Below are 19,382 nucleotides of genomic sequence, written 5' to 3'. Positions count from 1 at the left end.
ATGAAGCACTGGCTCCTGCAGGGAGGAGTCAGCACTTTGTACCAGGTGGGTCAGCACGAGCCACATTTCCAAATCTTACATTTCCTTCTCTTCTGACCACGCCAAAGTCAAATACAGCTCCAGATATAAATGTCATTTTTATTCAAAGGCTCCTCACATAACCCTGAGTGGGCACAAACACAGACCAACCTCCAGGAAGGAATCCCTGCAGATTATCCCTTCTCTGGGGACAGTCTCCTCTCTCCTGTCACCCCGTGGTCTCCAGCTAACACACCCAGAGCAGGAACAGCCCTGCTCCCCCTGCCCGAGGCTCATCCTGACATCCACTGCAACCAGGCAGGACAAGCCTTGCTTGCCCATCACTTGGCCTCTCGATTTGAGTGTGACAGCCCTGGTGTGCCCGGGGTTTGGCTGAGAACAGCTGGCCAGATGTGGCCCTGCCCCAGGAAGCCCAGGTGAAGCGACATTTCCTTTCACAGAGAAGGAGCAGAGCTGGTTTCTGAGCACCACGCACGCTCCACACTGAGACCGAGCCGACACAGCCAGGATTCAAGGAACCTTTAATCAAAGAAAAGATAAAATGTTTCCTAGGACAGGGAACAATTTAACCACTCTGAACACCTCCCCTCCTTGTGCCAATTTCAGCTTCAGAAGTGCAAACGCGGCTTTGCAGGGCACAGAAAAACAGTTGGTTTATCCCAGAAGCGAATCTCCAGCCCTCCCCAAACAGGCTGAGCTGGATGTCCTCCGGAGTCACAGGAGAGGCTTCTTTGGATGTTTCGAGTCATTTACAAACACCTCATGGAATTTCATTCTGCGGCAACTGACTCGAGCCGCTGATGAAACCCATCTGAAATTACATCTGGCACTTCCAGGCAGACAGCCCGGGGCAGGGGCTGGGGGGGAGCCACAAAGTGCAGCTGATAAGTGGCAGAAAGCCCTTCAAGTCCCACACGTGCTCTTCAAACCCCTCAGTACAAGTGGTTTCATCGCCTCTCTTGAAGCGTCAAGAGTTAACACAGCCTTTCCTGCCCCTTCGGACTGCACCTCATCAGCATCACCCCGGAGCTGGGGATCGCAGGACCACGGAATATCCCCGGCTGAAAGGGACCACAGCGATCACCGACCCCCGCAGTCCCACCCTGTGCCTGAGGGCATTGTCCAAACACACCTGGGGACAAAGCCCTGCCCGGGGTGGGACAACCCCACTGCTCTGGAGGGCAGCACGGATGGAGGGCAGAGGGGTCAGGGCAGGTAGAGTGGAGAGGCTGCAAAGATGGAAATAATTAGCCCAACTGCAGCAATAATCCTTTTAGCTGCACAGAAGGTATCCCCCGGTGCTCCCTTTCCTTGGATATTTAAAGAAGAGACACCGAAAACGGGAGCCACGCTGTGTGTTATGACCACCTTTACTAATTGGTCTGCTAGGAAAGAAAAGGGGGAAACCAGTGGATTGATTTCTGAGGAGCAAAAAAGCTCATTAGACTTGCAAAGAAAACCCACTCAAGTCGAAAGGCGCAGATACTTCTCCTCCAGACTCCAGTGTAAACCACACATGCTTTCCACAGGCACTCAAAAAAAACCCCAGCCTACAACCAGCAGATTTCAGTGTAAAACAAAGCTCCAGCTCACAGATGGAGGAGGGAGATCCATCCTGCTGCAAGAGAGACTCACAGTCACTCAGTCCCTCACAGCAGAGCTGTGCCCACCTAAAAACCTCACCAGGGTTTACCTAAAGGGCCGCAATTCTGCTCTGCCCAGCACATCCTAGGGTGACCTGCAGAGACACTTTGGGACTGAGGGCTGTGGGTGCTGAACAGCCAGGAGGGAACAGCACTGCCCAGAGCAGCAGCTCCAGTGATCCAGGCTGGGGGCTGCACCTCTGGCGAGGCAGAGCCTGCCTGGGGCTCAGGGAGGTTTCTCCAAGCCCACCCCGCTCTGCCCCAGGCCACTCACCCTAATCCTGCTGCCAGGGGAGTGGGGACATCTCCGTGCTGCTCTGCAGGACCGGCAGCCCCAGCCACTTCTGCAATCGCTTCCTTTTCCATCTCCACGGGCAGGCAGCAGCCAGGACTGCCCAATTTACTGATGAGCACCCCCAGCCCTGGGGATGTGCCCGTGGGGTGAGCCCCAGGCACCACCCAGCCAGCTCTGGAGCCTGAGCAGCACAGCCAGGCCAGCAGAGCCCCCGAGGTAGGAAGAGATTACACTGCATTGGCAGAAAAACCTAGAAAGGCAGCCCGGCTCTGCTGCCACTGCAGCAGGAGGGAGAGGCCCTCAGAGAGCTGCTGCTCCTCTCAGCTGAGGCTGGGAACAGCCAGGATGCCGAGCTGGGGCTCCCTGTGCTACAGGACAGGTACACGAGGGGAACAAATCCCCTCAGCTTAACAGCCTTGGCTGCTCCAACGCAGCCAGAGAGGCCCCTTCTGCTCCAGGAAAGGGCTCTCAGTGCTTTCCCACAGACTCGTGGGTTTGCAGACCTCAGAAGGAGCCAGAAAGCATCAGCCATGCCCATTTTGCTCAGGGTTGGCTGCTTTACCTGTGTGCAGAGCCACAACCCCCCTAAATTCCTTTTAAACCCCGCTGCCACATTCCAGCAGCCCCAACACCCTCCCAGCATCACCCAGAAGGATGCCACAAGCCCAAGGCACTGCACTACAAGCTCCCACCTCTGAGTCCAGCCCCACACCTTAGCACACAGCCTAGGAGTCAACCAGCCAAGCTACAAGCTGACCAAGCTCACCAGCCAGCAAGCTGAGCAAACTGGAAAATACTGGGAGCCAGGTGGAAACCAGTGCCCTGGCTCTTCCCTGACTCATTCATCAAGTGTCAGAGCATTCCTACAGCTAAATTAGCAGCACTGCCCCAAAGGACACCAGCACCACAGCCAAGCCTCATCAGCACGCTGGGCTGACAAAATAAGATTATTCTGCTCAGGACAAACTCAAATCCACAGCTTTCTTTCAGTTCTTGAATAATCTTGCTTTTGGGAAGAAAGGGACCGGCCACCCTGAGCATTTCCCCTCAGCCAGTGCCTCATGATCCAATTTTCCACGCTCTGCCAACCCAGAGGGATTTGTCTGGAGGTCTGGGGTGGGCACACCCAGCACCAGGACGGGCCCACCAGCCACGGCTGTGCTGCAGGATGTGTCAGGACAATTTGTCACTCCCGTGCTGATGGAGGCAGCCTTTCAGGAGCTTCAGCACCAGACACCAGCTCCAAAACATTCCCAGTGTGGCTGTTCCAACAGCCCCGCAATGCTGCCGAGCCCAAATTCCGCGTGGGGACACAAAGGTGAGCAGGGAGCAACTCCCTCCATCCCTGCTGCTGCACCCTTAAAGGACTGCTCAGCAAAGTGGTACCCACACACCTCCAAACCCCACGCCTGGAAAACGCTGGAAAAAAAGCCTGTGGTGCTACAGGGATCAACGAGCACTCCACGAGGAACACGGCTCTCTGAAATGCAGCAGAGGAGCACAAAAGGCAGAAGATGAAACACCCACCTCAGCAGCAGCATGCTACGAGCATCCCTGACTGGCTACACCCAGCTCTTCCTCACCGAGAAAGGGCAGCTACTGTGTCACATTTTCCTCCTTTTTATCCTATGAGGTCTGGCCAGGGGAGCAGAATTTCCCCACGGTTCTTGGGAAGGAAATGACAAAGCTACAGCACTCCCTTTTCATATATATATATAATACATGAAATGAATACACTTGCTTGGTCCTCCTGAAGCTGCAGTTCTTTGAGCACAGAGGGGATGGGACAGTTTGAATGGAACACCTTGGGAAGGCAGAGGCTGGAAGCAGAGGGCAGCAAGGGATACAGGGGGGTGGGAAGGGTGAGCAAGCCCAAATTGGAAGCCAGAGCTGTAAATACTTCACACAGTGCTTGACAGAGGGAGACACAGCAAACCTGCACTTGCCACCTGCAGGGGCTGGGCCCATGCCCTCCTCAGGGAGCTGCACACAGGGCACACAGAGCTCCCACCAGCGCTATCCCCAGTTTAATCCCTGCAGGATAAACATCCCTATCTGATCTGTGACACCGTCTGTGGGATGGGCATCGCGGTCCCCGGGTCTCAAAAAATGAACCCCACCTGCATCTTACTCAAAGAATGAGAAAATGCAATACTTTAATCAGGTGTGAGCCATCTGCCCGTGGATCCCCATCCCTGGAAGCCTGGAGTGCAGGCTGGAGCAATCTGGTCTAATGGAAGATATCCCTGCCCATGCCAGGGGGGTGGAACGACATGGTCTGTAAGGCTCCTTTCAACCCCAACCATTCCATGATTCTATGTTCAAATCCTCTGCAAATCACAGGTAAATCAGCCAGCACTTTGCTTTTCTCCTCAAGTTGCTCATCTTGGGGTGAAAACCAAGCATTTTGTGTTTCAAGAGTGAACAAAGCATAACTGGGTTAGGCAATTCCTTACTCCTAGAGAGAACGAGGTTTTAATTCTTCTCCCCTCAAGAGCAGCCTGCAAACGCCCAACTGAGACCTGTTTTGATTGACCACCCTAAAAAAATAATGCCAAGAAAACTGAACCCCACAAGGAAAGCCATTAAACACTCCAAAAATGTGAGGTGCTGGCAGCAGAGCCAAAGCCCCTTCAATGGATGGAAGCAGGCAGCCATTGCTGGACAGACAAGGCACATTAAGGATCCTCAGCAGCAAATTTTGTTCCACTGGTTCAGACACGCACCCAACATCTGCCCACATCCACGCTGGGGAAGCTCGGGAATACTCTGCATACAAATGGTGACAGCTTAGCTCATCTCAGCTGCTCCTTCCAGCACCAGCAGCCTCTCTCTCGCTGCAAATGGAGCTGCACCTCGCGGGGTGGTACCACAGCAAATGGAAGGAGAAACTCCCTCTGAAGTGATGGCAGCTGCCCTCTGCGAGCAGCAGCAGCAGGATCGCGTTTCTAGGTGCTCAAAAACAGCAGGAAAAATCGCCTTGCCTAAGCCAACCCTCCCTTGGGCTCGTGTGGCAGTCGGGGATGCAGGCAGAAATCTCCATCCCTCACCTGGAATGAGCTGTTTCTGCTCCTTGCAGGTTGAATTGCTCCAAGGCAGGAGGGAGGGTGTGTGCTCCTGGAAACACCTGGCCAGGAAACTTCCCTTTTCCCAGCTAAGTCAGACTTAAAATAAAGAAATACCCAATAACCACAGGTAAAAAAAAAGGCAAAACCCAGAAAGGGGGGGGGCAGCTCCACGCCCCACCTGGTGGGATTTGGGGACAAGAAAGGAGAGACAGCACGGGAAGAGGCAGATGGAAGGGACAAGGGGGCAATTCCAGCATGACAAGGGCAATCCCAGCATGGCACTGGGATGCTTGGGATGTGCCCGGCACATCCAGGCACTACCAGTGACAGCAAGGAGCCCCATCCTAGCCCCAAACCCACGAGGATGGGCATCCCCATCCCCATCCTGGGGCTGGAAAACACCCGGGATTCAACAGGATGGGACCCACCTCGTTCACGTTAAGCACCAAACCCCTCGACATGGGCACCGGGGGGTGCAACAAAGCCGGGCAGCGCCGGGGTGCCGTGACCTCAATATCGCTTCCCCCCACGAAAAATTTAGGGCTGGGCGTGTGCAGCTCCTTTTTTCCTTTTTTTTTTATTCGAAACGCTTTCTCGTTACGGTTTCCCGTTATTGATTAATTTCCCGTTTTTAATCACCGCTGCCTCCCCCCTCGAGGCGGCTGCAGAACATGGCCCCGCGCTGCCGCCCCTCCTGCCGCAGCCCCGGCCCCACCTGCCGGGAGGAACGGGGCCGAAACGGGCGCAAAGCGGGGAGAAAGCCCCAAACCCGCCCTTCTCCATCCCTCCCTCCATCCATCCCTCCCTCCATCCATCCATCCTTCCATCCCTCGCCGCCGCTCCCCGCCCGCCGCACCTGCCCCGGCCGCCCGCGCTGCCGCAGGGGCCGCGCCTCGCGCTGCCGCAGCCCCGGGGCGCCGGCACCGGTACACGCCCCTCCCCTCGCTTTTGGGATGAAATGGACGGATTTTGCTTCTCTGGGCTTGATTGATTTTTTTTTTGGGGGGTTTTTTTCTCTCTCCCCCCGCCGCCCCTTCTCCGCGCGGGACGCGGCGAAGGGAGAGCGCGCCCGGGGGGTTCAGCGCCCCCCTCCAGCCCACGGCAGCCACCCCACCCCGTACCTGCCGCTGCTGCGGGGGTGTCCGCACCGGAGCCGGCTGCTGACAGCGGTGGCGGTGACGGTGACAGCGGCGGCGGCGGCGGCGCGGGCGGGGCGGGGGCGCGCGCGGGCTCCGGAACCTTCGCCGCGCCGGCGGGGCGGGAGCGCGCGCGCGCGTGCGCGGAGCGGCGCCGAACCCACCCCCCCCCCCCCCAACCCCCCCCCCCGCGCCCCGCGCCCCCCGCCTCTCGCGGGGAGCGCTCGCCCCGCCCGCGCGCGCCCCCGCCGCCGCCGCCGCCGCCCCATTGTCTGCGCGGAGCGGGGGCGCGCGCGCCGCCCCGGCCGGCGGGGGGCGCTCCCGAGATGCCCCCGCCCCGCACGGCACCGCTCCGGCCTGCGGCGGCCGCGGTGCGCACCGAGCCCCGTACGCACCCAGTAAACAGCCGGTACGCACCGAGCCGCGGTACGCACCCGGTACGCACCGAGCCCCGGTACGCACCGGTACGCACTCGGTACACACCGAGCCGCGGTACGCACCCGGTACCCACTCGGTACACACCCGGTACGCGCCCGGTAAACACCCGGTACACATTCGGTACGCATCGAGCCCCGGTACGCGCCCGGTAAACACCCGGTAAACACAGAGCCCCGGCACGCACCCGGTGCGCACCGAGCCCCGTACGCACCCAGTAAACAGCCGGTACGCACCGAGCCGCGGTACGCACCCGGTACACACAGAGCCCCGGCACGCACCCGGTACGCACCGATTCTCCCCCCCGGACACCGCTTCGCCCGCTTCCATCCCCCATTCTGCCCGGCCCATTCAGGACCCGCCTCAGCACCATTCAGGACCCAGCTCAGCACCACCATGCACTGGCTCAGCACCACTCAGGACCAGGCTCAGCACCACTCCTAACCAGGCTCAGCACCACTCAGGACCAGGCTCAGCACCACTCAGGACCAGGCTCAGCACCACCATGCACTGGCTCAGCACCACTCCTAACCAGGCTCAGCACCACCATGCACCGGCTCAGCACCACTCAGGACCGGACTCAGCACCACTCAGGACCGGACTCAGCACCACTCCTAACCAGGCTCAGCACCACCATGCACCGGCTCAGCACCACTCAGGACCAGGCTCAGCACCACTCAGGACCAGGCTCAGCACCACTCAGGACCAGGCTCAGCACCACCATGCACTGGCTCAGCACCACTCAGGACCAGGCTCAGCACCACTCAGGACCAGGCTCAGCACCACTCAGGACGAGGCTCAGCACCACTCCTAACCAGGCTCAGCACCACTCAGGACCAGGCTCAGCACCACCATGCACTGGCTCAGCACCACTCCTAACCAGGCTCAGCACCACTCAGGACCAGGCTCAGCACCACTCAGGACCGGACTCAGCACCACCATGCACTGGCTCAGCACCACTCAGGACCAGGCTCAGCACCAGCATGCACTGGCTCAGCACCACTCAGGACCAGGCTCAGCACCACTCCTAACCAGGCTCAGCACCACCATGCACCGGCTCAGCACCACTCAGGACCAGGCTCAGCACCACTCAGGACCGGACTCAGCACCACTCAGGACCGGACTCAGCACCACCATGCACTGGCTCAGCACCACTCAGGACCAGGCTCAGCACCAGCATGCACTGGCTCAGCACCACTCAGGACCAGGCTCAGCACCAGCATGCACTGGCTCAGCACCACTCAGGACCAGGCTCAGCACCACTCCTAACCAGGCTCAGCACCACCATGCACCGGCTCAGCACCACTCAGGACCAGGCTCAGCACCACTCAGGACCGGACTCAGCACCACTCAGGACCGGACTCAGCACCACCATGCACCGGCTCAGCACCACTCAGGACCAGGCTCAGCACCACTCAGGACCAGGCTCAGCACCACCATGCACTGGCTCAGCACCACTCCTAACCAGGCTCAGCACCACTCAGGACCAGGCTCAGCACCACCATGCACTGGCTCAGCACCACTCAGGACCGGGCTCAGCACCACTCAGGACCGGGCTCAGCACCACCATGCACTGGCTCAGCACCATTCAGGGCGCAGGCGCTGAGCGGGCGCAGGCGCTGCCCCGGCCGGCAGGGGGCGCTGCCGCGATGCCCCGGCCCCGCACGGTCCGGCCCCGCTCCGGCCTCGCTTTTGCTGGGCCTGGAAGTGCTGGGGACACGGTGGAGATCGCTCGGTGGAATTGCTCCCTTGTGTCAAGAGGGTTTCTATCCCTAATAATTGGATTTAATAGAGAAATTGCAGGAGGGCAGGATCCAGTTTTCAGTTTTTCCTGACGAACACTGAGGTGCAAATCAAGGACAAACATCCAGCCTAAGAACAGGCTTTTTGTGAGAGAAACAAACAAGGAACCTGCAGCACGAGGTTCTTCTTCAGGCCTTTTTTTTTACCTGTATTTGCTGGGTATATCTTTAAGTCTAACTTAGATGGGAAAAGGGAAGTTTCCTCACCATGGTTTTCCAGGTGTGCACATGTGCAGCACCAGTCTGCTTTTTAAAGAAGGGAATGATCTGTCTTGGTTTGGAATAAAGGTTTATGGAGTGTCAAAGCTCTTCTCTTACTACAGTATCAATAACTGCAGACTTACAGATTAGAATTGTACAAAAAAATTGATTTATGAACATGCAATGTTATGAGATGGTTGGGTTTGTTTGTTTTCAGGTCAATAATAATAGATGAGCCATGTGAAACCAGAGAAATGGGTCTTTTCTGCCCATTTTTAAACTGCCTAAAAAGTACCCACTACAATTTAGCTGGAGAATTTTCCTTGATTATACGCAAAAATGTTCTCAAAAAATCTATCACAGCTTTGGGAATCGTAAAATAAACACTACAGTGCTACAAGGGGATCCATGAGACAACAGAAAACAAGATGAATTGCAGTGCAAGCAGCTCGAGCCCAATCTGGGACAGCAGCTCTTCCAGCAGGCGATGTGGGATGTACCAGGAGCACCAGGCTGGCTGGGAGTCAGCTCAGCACCCCCCAACAGGGTTATTCCTTCAACTAAAGACAGCAAACCCAAAAGAGACTCTGGTCCTCATTTCTTGAAGTGCTCAGCTTGACAACACCTGTCTTCCTGAAGTCACCTCCATGCCCACTTACATCTGCCTGAGTTCCCAGCACAAATCCTGTCTGGATCCAAGAAATGCTGGGCTGGGCAGTGAGGCATGGTTAGCCAGTGCCAGCCCGGGCTCAGGCACAGCCACATCCAGGCCATTTAGAAGATCTGTTGGCAAAGGATGGTCCAGAGTGAAATGAATCAATTGCTGCAGCAACACCGAGATGTTTCCAGAACTGCTGGTGCAGCCCAAGTCCCAAAGTGCAGCCCTGGGCTGGAAGAGCTCACGGTGATCAGCAGATCCTGCCCCAGCTGAGAGGAACTGCAGAGAAGCTCTCTAGGGACACATCCCTCACCTGTATGTGCAGCAGGCTGACAGCTGATGCAGAGTTTAATTACTGCACTGAGCTCTTCCAGCTCTTCTTCGTGTTTACAGGGGCTTTTGTTTATTGGAAAAGGGATCTGGGAGTTTTTCCTACCATTCTCAGGCCAGGCTCCTCTTTCCTCCACACTCCTGGCCCATACTGCTGCTAGGTGTATATCATTTTAACACAAAACTATCAAGAAATCCTTTAGGGAGGGAGTCTCTATCTTCCATACCTGTATCTTCCTCCCTAAGACCAGTCTTATTTTCCTCCCATGTGAGGTCTGTCCCCTGTTTCATAACTATCAAGGTTTTCCCTGGCAGGTGCCACAGAAGGCAGAACATCACTTTCCAGGTCTCACCTGCGGCGGGAATTGACCTGCAGAGCAGCAGGTGCGTTAGAAATTCTGGGTTATATTGGGTTATATTCTGGGTTATACAAGCCTGATGTCCCTAGGGCCTCCTCTGGCCACAAGCTGCTTCATTTGAGTCACTTAATTCAGCTTAAGCCTGGCTTTTGCAAAACCATAATGATCCCGGCCGAAATAAATACTCAAATTCTGCACTGGCTTAATTCCATTAAAGCACTACCCCGATCCTTTTGCAACCTGGCCGTTAAAGCTCACCTAAATTAAGGAATTGGGCTAATTGCTTTCACACCGCGATTTGGAAAGCGACGGGACGGGATGGGTGGCTCCAGAGCGAGCGCAGGTGCTGACAGAGCAGGTGCGACCCTTGCCCGGTGAGGAGCCCCAGGCTCAGAGCCCCGGAGCAGCGCTGCCCGCCCGTGGCCCTGGCCCAGGACACCAGCTGGGTTGTGTAAGAGCCGCGGAGCCGGGAGCAGCGGTTACACAAGCGCGTCCCGGCCGTGCCTGCGGTGTCACGGCAGGACAGAGCCGGCAGGGCTCACGCAAAACCTCCCCAGCAGCCGCGGGACGCTGCGGCTCGGGGGGATCAGAGCTCGGCTGGCTCCTTCCCCGCAAACCGGACACGCGTCTTTGGACTGAACAATTCATGTCCACGGTAATGGGGGGCACGGTGCAGCCTGGCCGGCCCGCCGGGGCCAGCGGGACTGCGAGGATGTGAATTGGGGACAGAAAGGTTCCCGGGGCTTGGACGGCGCAGGCGGCCAGCGGGGCCGTGACTCAGCACAAAGCCGGCCAGGTCCTCAGCACTGCTGGGCTCCGAATAAACAAACTCACCCTTTCACCCTGACCTCTTTAGCAAATGAACAGACCCAAAAAATCGAGGTCAAGGCACTTAAGCCATCTTTCACCGGCCCTTCTTGACCCCACCCCATCTGAAAAAACATTATTCCTGTCTTTTTTCAGCTGTGCGGAAGCCACACAAAGCCCAACACCTAAACCAGAAGATACAAGACCCAGTACCCCTAAGGACAGATATATCTTTAATTAATCATTATTCCATTTCTAAATTACCAGCTGCAAGAGGCTTTCAGACCATTTAAAGCCCGTGTCTCTAAGAGGCAGAGCTGACTCATCAGGGAGGCGCAGGATGTGTTCACTTACGGGACCTTGTGGGAATTATCAGGCTCCTGGGCTCACGCCACTTAAAGCCAAGATTCCCTTGGACCAGGTGTCATGGAAGGGCAGTTCCCAGCACTAGCTTCCCCCTCCACTGACAGCTCTCAGAGACACCAGGAGCCAGGGGGGACTTTACTCCTGGAGCAGAGCAGCCACCAGAGCTCTGCCAGCTCTGCAAAGGGCCGGGGAACACCTCTGTGGGTGAAACAGGCTCCATCAAACACCCTGGGGCTGCAGACTGAGCCCTGAGCCGCCCCTGTTCAACAAGCAGAGGCACCTGCATGTCACCTGTCCTTGAGAACTCCGTCCTTGCCACGGGATGGCACTCCCGGGGCAGCAGAGAGGGCTGTGGGCACCCTGAGTGCAGGGTTTGTCCCCGAGTTTGTCAGGGCAGGAGTTCAGCCGGCTCTGAGGCAGGGATTGCATCATGCAGCAGCACCACGGCAGGTCCTGCAGTGATGTTGTCACACCAACGAGTCACCAGGAACTCTGGCCTGCGGGACTTTTCCTGGAGGACGCAGCACTGCAGCTGAGAATGACATCTCATTCACCCGCGGGGTGAATTCACCGCGGGGCCGGGGGTCCGTGCGGGTTTCCGAGGGGCTTCGGGAGCCATCTGCTGTCATCAGCCCAGATTACAGCGAGGGGATGACGGGCACCAGCCGGGCTCTGCTCCCTCCCGCCTTCCCACAATCACTGAGGTTGGAAAAGATCTCCAAGATGATCGAGTCCAACCTGTGAATAATCCCCACCTTGTAAACCAGACAGAGCACTGAGTGCCATGTTGAGTCATTCCCTGGACACCTCCAGGGATGGAGACTCCACCACCTCCCTGGGCAGCCCCTGCCAATGTCTAATCACCCTTTCAGTGAAGAAACTCCTCCCGAGAAAATACCCAAATTTAACTACAAGCAGAAATAAGAGCCCCTCAGGGAAATCACCTCACCCAGAAGGACTGGGAGTTCTCTATAGGAAACACAGTGCTTCCAACACAGGGAAGGAACTCCACTGGAGGGTCTGCAGTGAGCAGAGATGGGGTTCCAGCCCCCCAGACCCATCGGGTCCTGGCATTAATCCCAGCTCCCACAGGCCCAGGTGGGAGCAGCAGGGCACTCCCCCTGCTCAGAGGGCCCGGCAGAGCTGCAGGGAGCGTGGCACAGGACGGGGAGATGCTGGGGGGTGCTCACAGTGCTTTGGGAACTGAGAGGCTTTGTTCCTCTGCAGGCAGCAGAGTGGCACTGGGCCTGGCACGGCACCGTGCCCGTGTCCCAGCCTGACGCTGGCCCTGGCAGGACGAGCATGCAACCCCAGTGGGCTGAGGATGGTGAGGGTGAGAGCCCAGGGCTTCAGCACCGTGAGTGTGCAAGGCACAGCTGTCTGCCAGTGTGGAGTGTGAGTGTGCAAGGTGAACCCCTTTGCCAGCACGGTGGCTGGGCAAGGTGGGCCCCTCTGTCTGCATAGTGAGTGTGGAGGGCACGTACAAGGTGTGTACCAGGTGTGTACAGGGTGTTTGTGTTCCAAGTCTGTTTACAATATGTCTGTGTCCCAGCTGTTTCTGTATCCCAGGTGTTTCTGTGTCCCAGGTGTGTCTGTGTCCCAGGTCTGTCTCTATTCCAGGTGTGTCTGTATTCCAGGAGTTTCTGTATTCCAGGTGTCTCTGTGTTCCAGGTGTTTCTGTGTCTGTATTCCAGGTGTGTCTGTATTCCAGGTGTTTCTGCATTCCAGCTGTTTCTCTGTTCCAGCTGTTTCTGTGTTCCAGGTGTTTCTGTATTCCAGGTGTGTCTGTATTCCAGGTGTTTGTTTCTATTCCAGCTGTTTCTGCATTCCAGCTGTTTCTCTGTTCCAGCTGTTTCTGTCCCAGCTGTTCCTGGGTGCCGCGGCCCCCCCGGGCCGGCAGGGGGCGCAGCGGGCGCGGGGCGCATGCGCGGGGCGGGGCGGGCGGAAGCGCGGCCGAGGGCGAGGGGCGCCCATGGGGCTCCTTAAAGGCGCCGCCGGCGCGGAGCCGCCTCCCGGTCCCGGAGGGACGCGCCAAGCCTGGCTGGAATGAGCAGGTGGGGCGGAACCCCCGGCACTTCCCCCGACACCCCGTCCCCCCCACGTCATCCCCCCTCGTGGTGCGGCACGCGTGACCGCTGCCTCAGTTTCCCCCGGTGTCGGGGCCCGTGCGGCCGCGGAGGGCGTGGAGGCGGCCGCAGGGACCCCTGGGCTCCTCTCACGGGGAGGGGGCGCGCCCCGGGACTGCCGGGGCTGCAGATGCTGCAGAGGGAGGTGTAGGGCCAGGGGAGGGGGCACAGCCCTGGGCTGGGGGGCTCCGAGCCCTGATGGGGGCACGAACCCCTCAGGGGGCTGCAGGCTCCAGGCAGGGGGGCAGAAACCGCGCAGGGGCTCGGCCCCAGGACTGGGGGCTGCCCTGCCGGGGGTTCCCCAGGGCAGAGCGCCGGGGCTGCCTCGGGGACACAGCAGAACTGTCCCTGCTCGGGGACACAGCAGAACTGTCCCTGCCCCGGGCCAGGCTGCTCGGGGGCACAGCAGAACTGTCCCTGCTCGGGGACACAGCAGAACTGTCCCTGCCCCGGGCCCGACTGCTCGGGGACACAGCAGAACTGTCCCTGCTCCGGGCCGGGCTGCCTTGGGGACACAGCAGAACTGTCCCTGCTCGGGGGCCCAGCAGAACTGTCCCTGCTCGGGGACACAGCAGCGCTGTCCCTGCTCCTGGCAGAGCGGTCTGTGCCCCAGCTGGGGGGGATCCCCCCGGGCTGCAAGGTGGGGACCCCGCTTCACAGCCCCGAGGCTGGAGCAGCCCAGGGCCAAGGGGATCCCCCGCAGGATTTCCCTCTGGCTCGGGGCTGGAGTCAGCAAGAGCCCCTTGAGCTTCCCCGCAGGCCCCCGACCCTGGGAATTGTTTGCATTGATCACCTTAACCCGTGTTTGTTTTCCCCCTTGTTGTCACCGTGCCATAGCCAGCCCCACTGACACGCCAGGCGGAGCAGGGCTCTGGGTTTGGGGGCATATTTTAGGGCTCTGGGTTTAGGGGCATATTTTACCCTGCACGGAAAAGGGAGCAGCTCCCAGCTGAGAGGGGAGCTTGGACACAAACAGGAAGCCCAGGAGGTGCCCCAGTGCCCCAGCAGCAGCAGCAGGGCTGTGTTGGGGCACGTCACAAGGAGTGAGTTTATCAGGTGGGGCAGAGCTGGGAGCGAGAGATTTCCCCTGGCTTGCGTCAGGCCGAGCAGGAGGGCTGGCTCACGGCGAGGATCCGGAGGCAGCGCCCTGCCCGTGGCACGGTTTTGCAATGGCTGTGGGGTCAGTGGGGCACGTGCCACGCTGCCCTCCCGTGATGGGCACGCTGGTGCCCAAAGAGCACCCACATCCTGGGGCACTGCAGGGTGTGGGCTCGGGCCAGGCCCGGCTCCCTGTGGGGCTGGCACATGTGCAGGGCTGGGGTGGATCCAGCTCTCCCAGCGGGGCTGGTGCCCGTGCCAGGACAGAGCCGGCTCCCGGGGGGGCTGGCACGTGTGGCTTCAGGATAGACCTGTCCCAACTTGCAGCCTTGGTCACCCAACAATTCCTGAGCCCGTAAAGGAGAGATTTATGACTTCTCTGACCTTGCGAAATGATGAGTCAGATGGTGAAGGTTTTTTGCTGCATTCCCAGGCTTTAAAGAACCCTGGGTTCCCAGAGCCTGGAAGCTCTCCTGCTATGGCCCTGTCCCAGCATGATAATGATCCCCAGGCTGCAGCGAGGGGGAGCAGCTGGTGCTGAGTGTGCTGAGGGTCACTTCTCCACATCCTTCTCCCTGGGAAGGGTGTGATATCCCCTGCTTCCCGAGGGCAGCACACCAGCCCTGGAGGCTGCAGCCTTGCCAAGCCCCAGCGGGATCAGGCGGGAGGTTTCGGATGCCTAAACCCTTCCTGGGATTCTTGTTGCAAACTCACATGAGGGGGATCTCCCCCTCCCTGGTGTCCTGCCATGGCTGCACTGGGCTCTGCTGCCATCCCAGCCAGAGCTGGGGAGGGCTGTCACAGCATGGCTGATCTTTGGACTTTGTTCCTTCCTTTCCTTAATTTTCCAAGAGCAGGGAGGGGACAGTCCTCCTTCCCCAAGGACATGGAAGGCTGGACTGTCTCCACCTCTCCAGCCAGGCTGGGCCTGCTGCCAGTGTGGGGCCAAGGGGTGTTATCAGGGCTGGGCTGGCCCTGGGAGCCAGTCCCTGTCACCCCCCAGGCCACCCTGATTATGGGGGGCCCTCAGTGCCGTGTGCTGCAGCGATAGCACGGCGGGCGTGGGACACCTGTGGGACACTCTGCAGGGCTGGGGATGCTGGGGGGGCTCCCAGGGGGCCTCATCCCTGGACAGGGACCCCCAGGCTGGAGCATCCCCTGCCCTGTGTTGCAGGGGGACAGTGCCATGGCTGAGAAGCTGCCACCGAGCCCCGGCGGGGGCATCACGCCACTGCAGCAGATGCTGGCCTCAGGGACAGGGGCCATCCTCACCTCCCTCTTTGGTGAGCATGGTGGGGTGGGTGCCAGGGGGATGGGGGGCTGGCACGGGGCTGGCATGGCTAAGGGATGGTGTCTTTGCAGTGACGCCGCTGGACGTGGTGAAGATCCGGCTGCAGGCCCAGAGGACCCCCTTCTCCAAAGGTAACCCTGCTTGGGGCAGGCTGGTGAGCAGCCCACAGGGGTGTCTCACACAGCTGGCACAGCTGGTGGCAGGGTGTCTCTGCTCTGGAGCGTGGGGCCATGGTGAGGTGCCAGGTTAGCATGGGCCCCTTGTCCTGATGGGCCCGGGGGCCCTGCTGGGGGAGCTGGGCTGGTGCTTGGCTCTGTCCTTCCCCCTCCACAGCCCTGTGCCTGGCAGCCCCCAGCCCTCCAGAGGCTCAGCCTGCTGCAGCTGCTGGCCTTTGTTCCAGTCTCCATGCTGCTCCCCTTGGGCTCTGCCCCTTCCTGTGGGGTCACTGGGCTGGGGCTGGCCCCAAGGGACTGGTTTGGTGACAATAGGAACTGCTTGGGAAGTGGCTGTGGGGGCATGCAGTCACCCCCAGAGCTGTCCTGCTGCCCAGTCCCGGGTGGTGGCGTGTCCCCTGTGGTTGCTCAGTGTGTCCCCATTGTGTGTTTCAGTGTTGGCAGCGCAGTCAGTGCCCTGGGGCGCTCAGCCGGCCACATGTGAGTACGCCAGGGGCTCCTGCTGCCAGTGGCTTTGCTTTCCCAAGCCTTCATCCTGGTTTGCTTCTCCACTGGTGGTGGCTTGGGCTCCTCTGGCTGTGGGGACATCCCTGCACTATGGGGGCTGACACTGTCCCCAGCCCAGGCTGCCCTGCAGCCCTGCTTTGGGGCTGGCTGTGCCACATCTATGGGGATCTGTTGTGCAGCTGGCCTGGCTGTCTGTGGTCTTGTCACTCTGTCCTGCTGCCACATCAAAGTCCCCTTGGATTTCTATTGCCTGGTGTCCCTTGTGCCTGGCTTGGGAGCACAGTGAGGGGCCGGTGCTGATGTCCCCACTGTGCCAGGGCAGCAGAGCCAAGACCAAGTGAGGCATGAACCCTCTCCCACTGCTGGCAGTGGGTCCTGCTGTATGCCCACCCCTGCCATGGAGCTGGGTGTCCCCATCCCTGGCTCTGGCCATGATCAGACCCTTGCTGCAGGGTTGTTCCTCTCCTGGTCTTAGACTGGTCCACACTGGGCTCAAGCACTGAGGGTTTGGCTCCTTCCTGGAAGATGTGGCAGCTTTGAGATCAGATGTGCAGGGCATGGGGCAGAGGGGAAGGGTCTCCTGTGTGATGGCAGTGCTGTTGTTTCCTCCTCAGGGAAGTGTTTCCTCTACTGCAACGGGCTCATGGACCACCTGTACGTCTGCCAGAACGGCAACGGCTGCACCGCCTGGTACAAGGCCCCCGGCCACTTCACTGGCACGCTGGTAGGAGCTCCAGGCATGGCCAGGGGTGTCAGGGTGTTTTCTGGGGGTTGTTTGTCCTTCTCCCACCTGTAACTGCTGTCCCTGGTGCTCTGCTCTCTCCCCAGGATGCCTTTGTGAAGATCACACGCAATGAGGGCATCAGATCTCTGTGGAGCGGCTTGCCCCCCACCCTGTGAGTTTGGGGATTCTGGCTGCTACCACCTGCCCAGGCACACAGGTCCCAAGCCCCCTGCCAGCCCCTAGGGAGGACATGTGCCCCTCACTGCCCTTCTCCTCCTCGCAGGGTCATGGCCGTGCCAGCCACCGTGATTTACTTCACCACCTATGACCAGCTCCGGGACTACCTGCACGCCCGGATGGGGAGCTGGAACCACTACATCCCCCTGCTGGCTGGGGCCCTCGCCAGGCGTGAGTGCCCCTCCTCTCTGGGGTCCCCCCGTGCCCCCTCAGTGCCCACATTCAGTGCCTGGCTCTCCTGGCACGGTGCTGGTGGCTCTGGGACGGCCGCTGGAGCGGACGGAGCTCATTCCCCGTGTCCCTCGTGTTGCAGTGGGTGCCGTGACAGTCATCAGCCCCCTGGAGCTGATCCGCACCAAGATGCAGTCCCAGCAGCTCAGCTACCGTGAGCTGCGTGTGTGCATCCAGTCAGCAGTGGCCCAGGACGGCTGGCTGTCCCTCTGGAGGGGCTGGGGACCCACCGTGCTGCGGGACGTCCCCTTCTCGGGTATGCCTGGGGCCACTGGGCTGTGGGGGGCCCAGGGCAGCCCTGTGCTGCTGGGGGGGTGCCCAGTGGTAGCCCTGGTGTCTCCTCTCCCCCAGCTCTGTACTGGTTTAACTACGAGCTGGTGAGGACGTGGCTCTGCAGGCAGGCCTGGCTGGACGGGGCCACGTTCATGGTCAGCTTCACATCTGGGGCCATCTCTGGCACGGTGAGTTTGGGACTCTGGGGCTCCCCTGGGGGGGGTTGGCGCCTGTGGGAGGGAGGAGTGGGGCTGGGATGGTGCTGGGAGGTGACAACAGAGCTGGCACTGGGCAGGAGCCCCTGTCCTGGCTCACCATCCAGTGCCAACCCCACAGGTGGCCGCGGTGCTGACGCTGCCCTTCGACGTGGTCAAAACGCAGCGGCAGATTGAGCTGGGAGACAGTGAGGTGCACCCAGGTGAGGGGCCAGGCTCCAGGGGGGCAACCAGCACTGCCCATGGGTGCCCCCCAACCCTCACCTGCTCCCCTCTCCCCGCAGTCACAGCCTCCAAGCCTTCCTCCACCTGGCTGCTCATGCAGAGGATCCGCGCCGAGTCTGGCACCCGGGGGCTGTTTGCAGGTGAGGATGTGCCCTGGATGTGCCCTGGATGTGCCCTGGATGTGCCCTGGATGTGCTGAGGTTCCAGGTGCTCTGGTGTCACCCCAGGGCTCACAGCACTGTCCTTGCAGGGTTCCTACCCCGCGTCATCAAGGTGGCACCTGCCTGCGCCATCATGATCAGCACCTATGAATTTGGCAAGAGCTTCTTCCAGAAGCTGAACCAGGAGCAGCAGCTGCGGGGATTGTGAGCAGGCCTGGGGCAGGGCTGGCTGTGGCCGTGCCCAGGGGACAGTGCCAGGTGTCCCAGGAGCAGCGATCCGCACTCGGCCGTGCAGAGCCCAAGTGCCTTCGTTCCTGCTCTGCCTCCCGCTGCCCGCACACGGAGCCAGGGCCAGCCTGCCCCACTCCCTGTCCCAGCCACTCTGGGGGACATCTGTGCCTGCTGCTGTGACACTGGGGGGATATGGAGCCCCCCACACCCATCCCTTGGGGCTGGACAGATGCTGCTGCTGGATTCATGGACACTCTTGCAAGGATGGGGTGTCCCAGGAGACTTGGCCTGACAGGAGATGGAGCTGGGGCTCTGGCAAGGACCAAACCCCAGAGCTCGGGGGCTTCTCTGCCTGCCTGGGCCCCTCTGCCTGGGGATCTGCCCCTCCTGACCCATCACTCACACACAGCCTCGCCTTGCTGACTCTGCATGGCATGGGGACACATCAGGACCCTCTCCCTGCCTCTGGACCTCTGCTCCCACTCGGGATGTCCCCATCCCCTGTCAGACCCTGTGTGGGGACAGACCTCACTGCTGCTCTGGGGGGCCATTGGGGCCCCCCTGCCCCATCCTTCCACTGCAAGGGCCTGCCCCCCTTACCGCGGGACTCATGGAGGGAACTTCTCATTTCTTAAATAAAATAATTGTCTCTTAGTGGAAGGATTTCTCTCTGTGTGCTGGGGAGCTGTAGAGACACCTGTGGGGTGACAGCCACAGCCCTGTTGTGTGGGCATGGTCCTGTCACCCACAG

The 19,382-nt window shown here is 59.8% G+C and overlaps 2 protein-coding genes across 19 annotated transcripts in view; one reads left to right on the top strand and one right to left on the bottom strand.

Moving 5' to 3' along the window:
* Window positions 1-6,327, bottom strand: part of MAPT (microtubule associated protein tau) — a 45,046-nt gene extending 38,719 nt beyond the window's left edge. For 11 of the 16 annotated variants that reach the window (XM_054649568.2, XM_054649569.2, XM_054649571.2 and 8 more), the window contains exon 1: window positions 6,167-6,323. The gene's annotated coding sequence lies outside the window, so the exon portion shown is untranslated. Of the gene's footprint in view, window positions 1-5,901; window positions 5,923-6,166 lie in introns of those variants that run through there. The other 5 variants (XM_054649563.2, XM_054649564.2, XM_054649566.2 and 2 more) reach the window with 3 other exon arrangements.
* Window positions 6,328-13,067: 6,740 nt separating this feature from the next.
* On the top strand, window positions 13,068-19,285 carry SLC25A39 (solute carrier family 25 member 39). 3 transcript variants are annotated; one of them, XM_054649623.2, is made up of 12 exons: window positions 13,068-13,193; window positions 15,538-15,646; window positions 15,726-15,785; window positions 16,263-16,307; window positions 16,949-17,058; window positions 17,163-17,230; window positions 17,342-17,466; window positions 17,609-17,782; window positions 17,878-17,987; window positions 18,136-18,217; window positions 18,299-18,379; window positions 18,490-19,285. In XM_054649623.2, the coding sequence occupies exons 2-12, from the start codon at window positions 15,550-15,552 to the stop codon at window positions 18,606-18,608; spliced, it is 1,071 nt and encodes a 356-aa protein (XP_054505598.1). In that variant the 5' UTR covers window positions 13,068-13,193; window positions 15,538-15,549; the 3' UTR covers window positions 18,609-19,285. The 3 variants fall into 3 exon arrangements, with proteins under 3 accessions (XP_054505598.1, XP_054505596.1, XP_054505597.1); XM_054649621.2 differs by lacking the exon at window positions 13,068-13,193 and having other exon boundaries at window positions 14,593-15,646; XM_054649622.2 differs by lacking the exons at window positions 13,068-13,193; window positions 16,263-16,307 and having other exon boundaries at window positions 14,594-15,646.
* Window positions 19,286-19,382: the final 97 nt, after the last annotated feature.

This window comes from Agelaius phoeniceus, chromosome 26 (genome assembly GCF_051311805.1).
Source record: "Agelaius phoeniceus isolate bAgePho1 chromosome 26, bAgePho1.hap1, whole genome shotgun sequence".
NCBI lineage: Eukaryota > Metazoa > Chordata > Aves > Passeriformes > Icteridae > Agelaius > Agelaius phoeniceus.
Note: the sequence above shows the minus strand (reverse complement) of the source record. Positions and strands in the feature narration are given on the sequence as shown.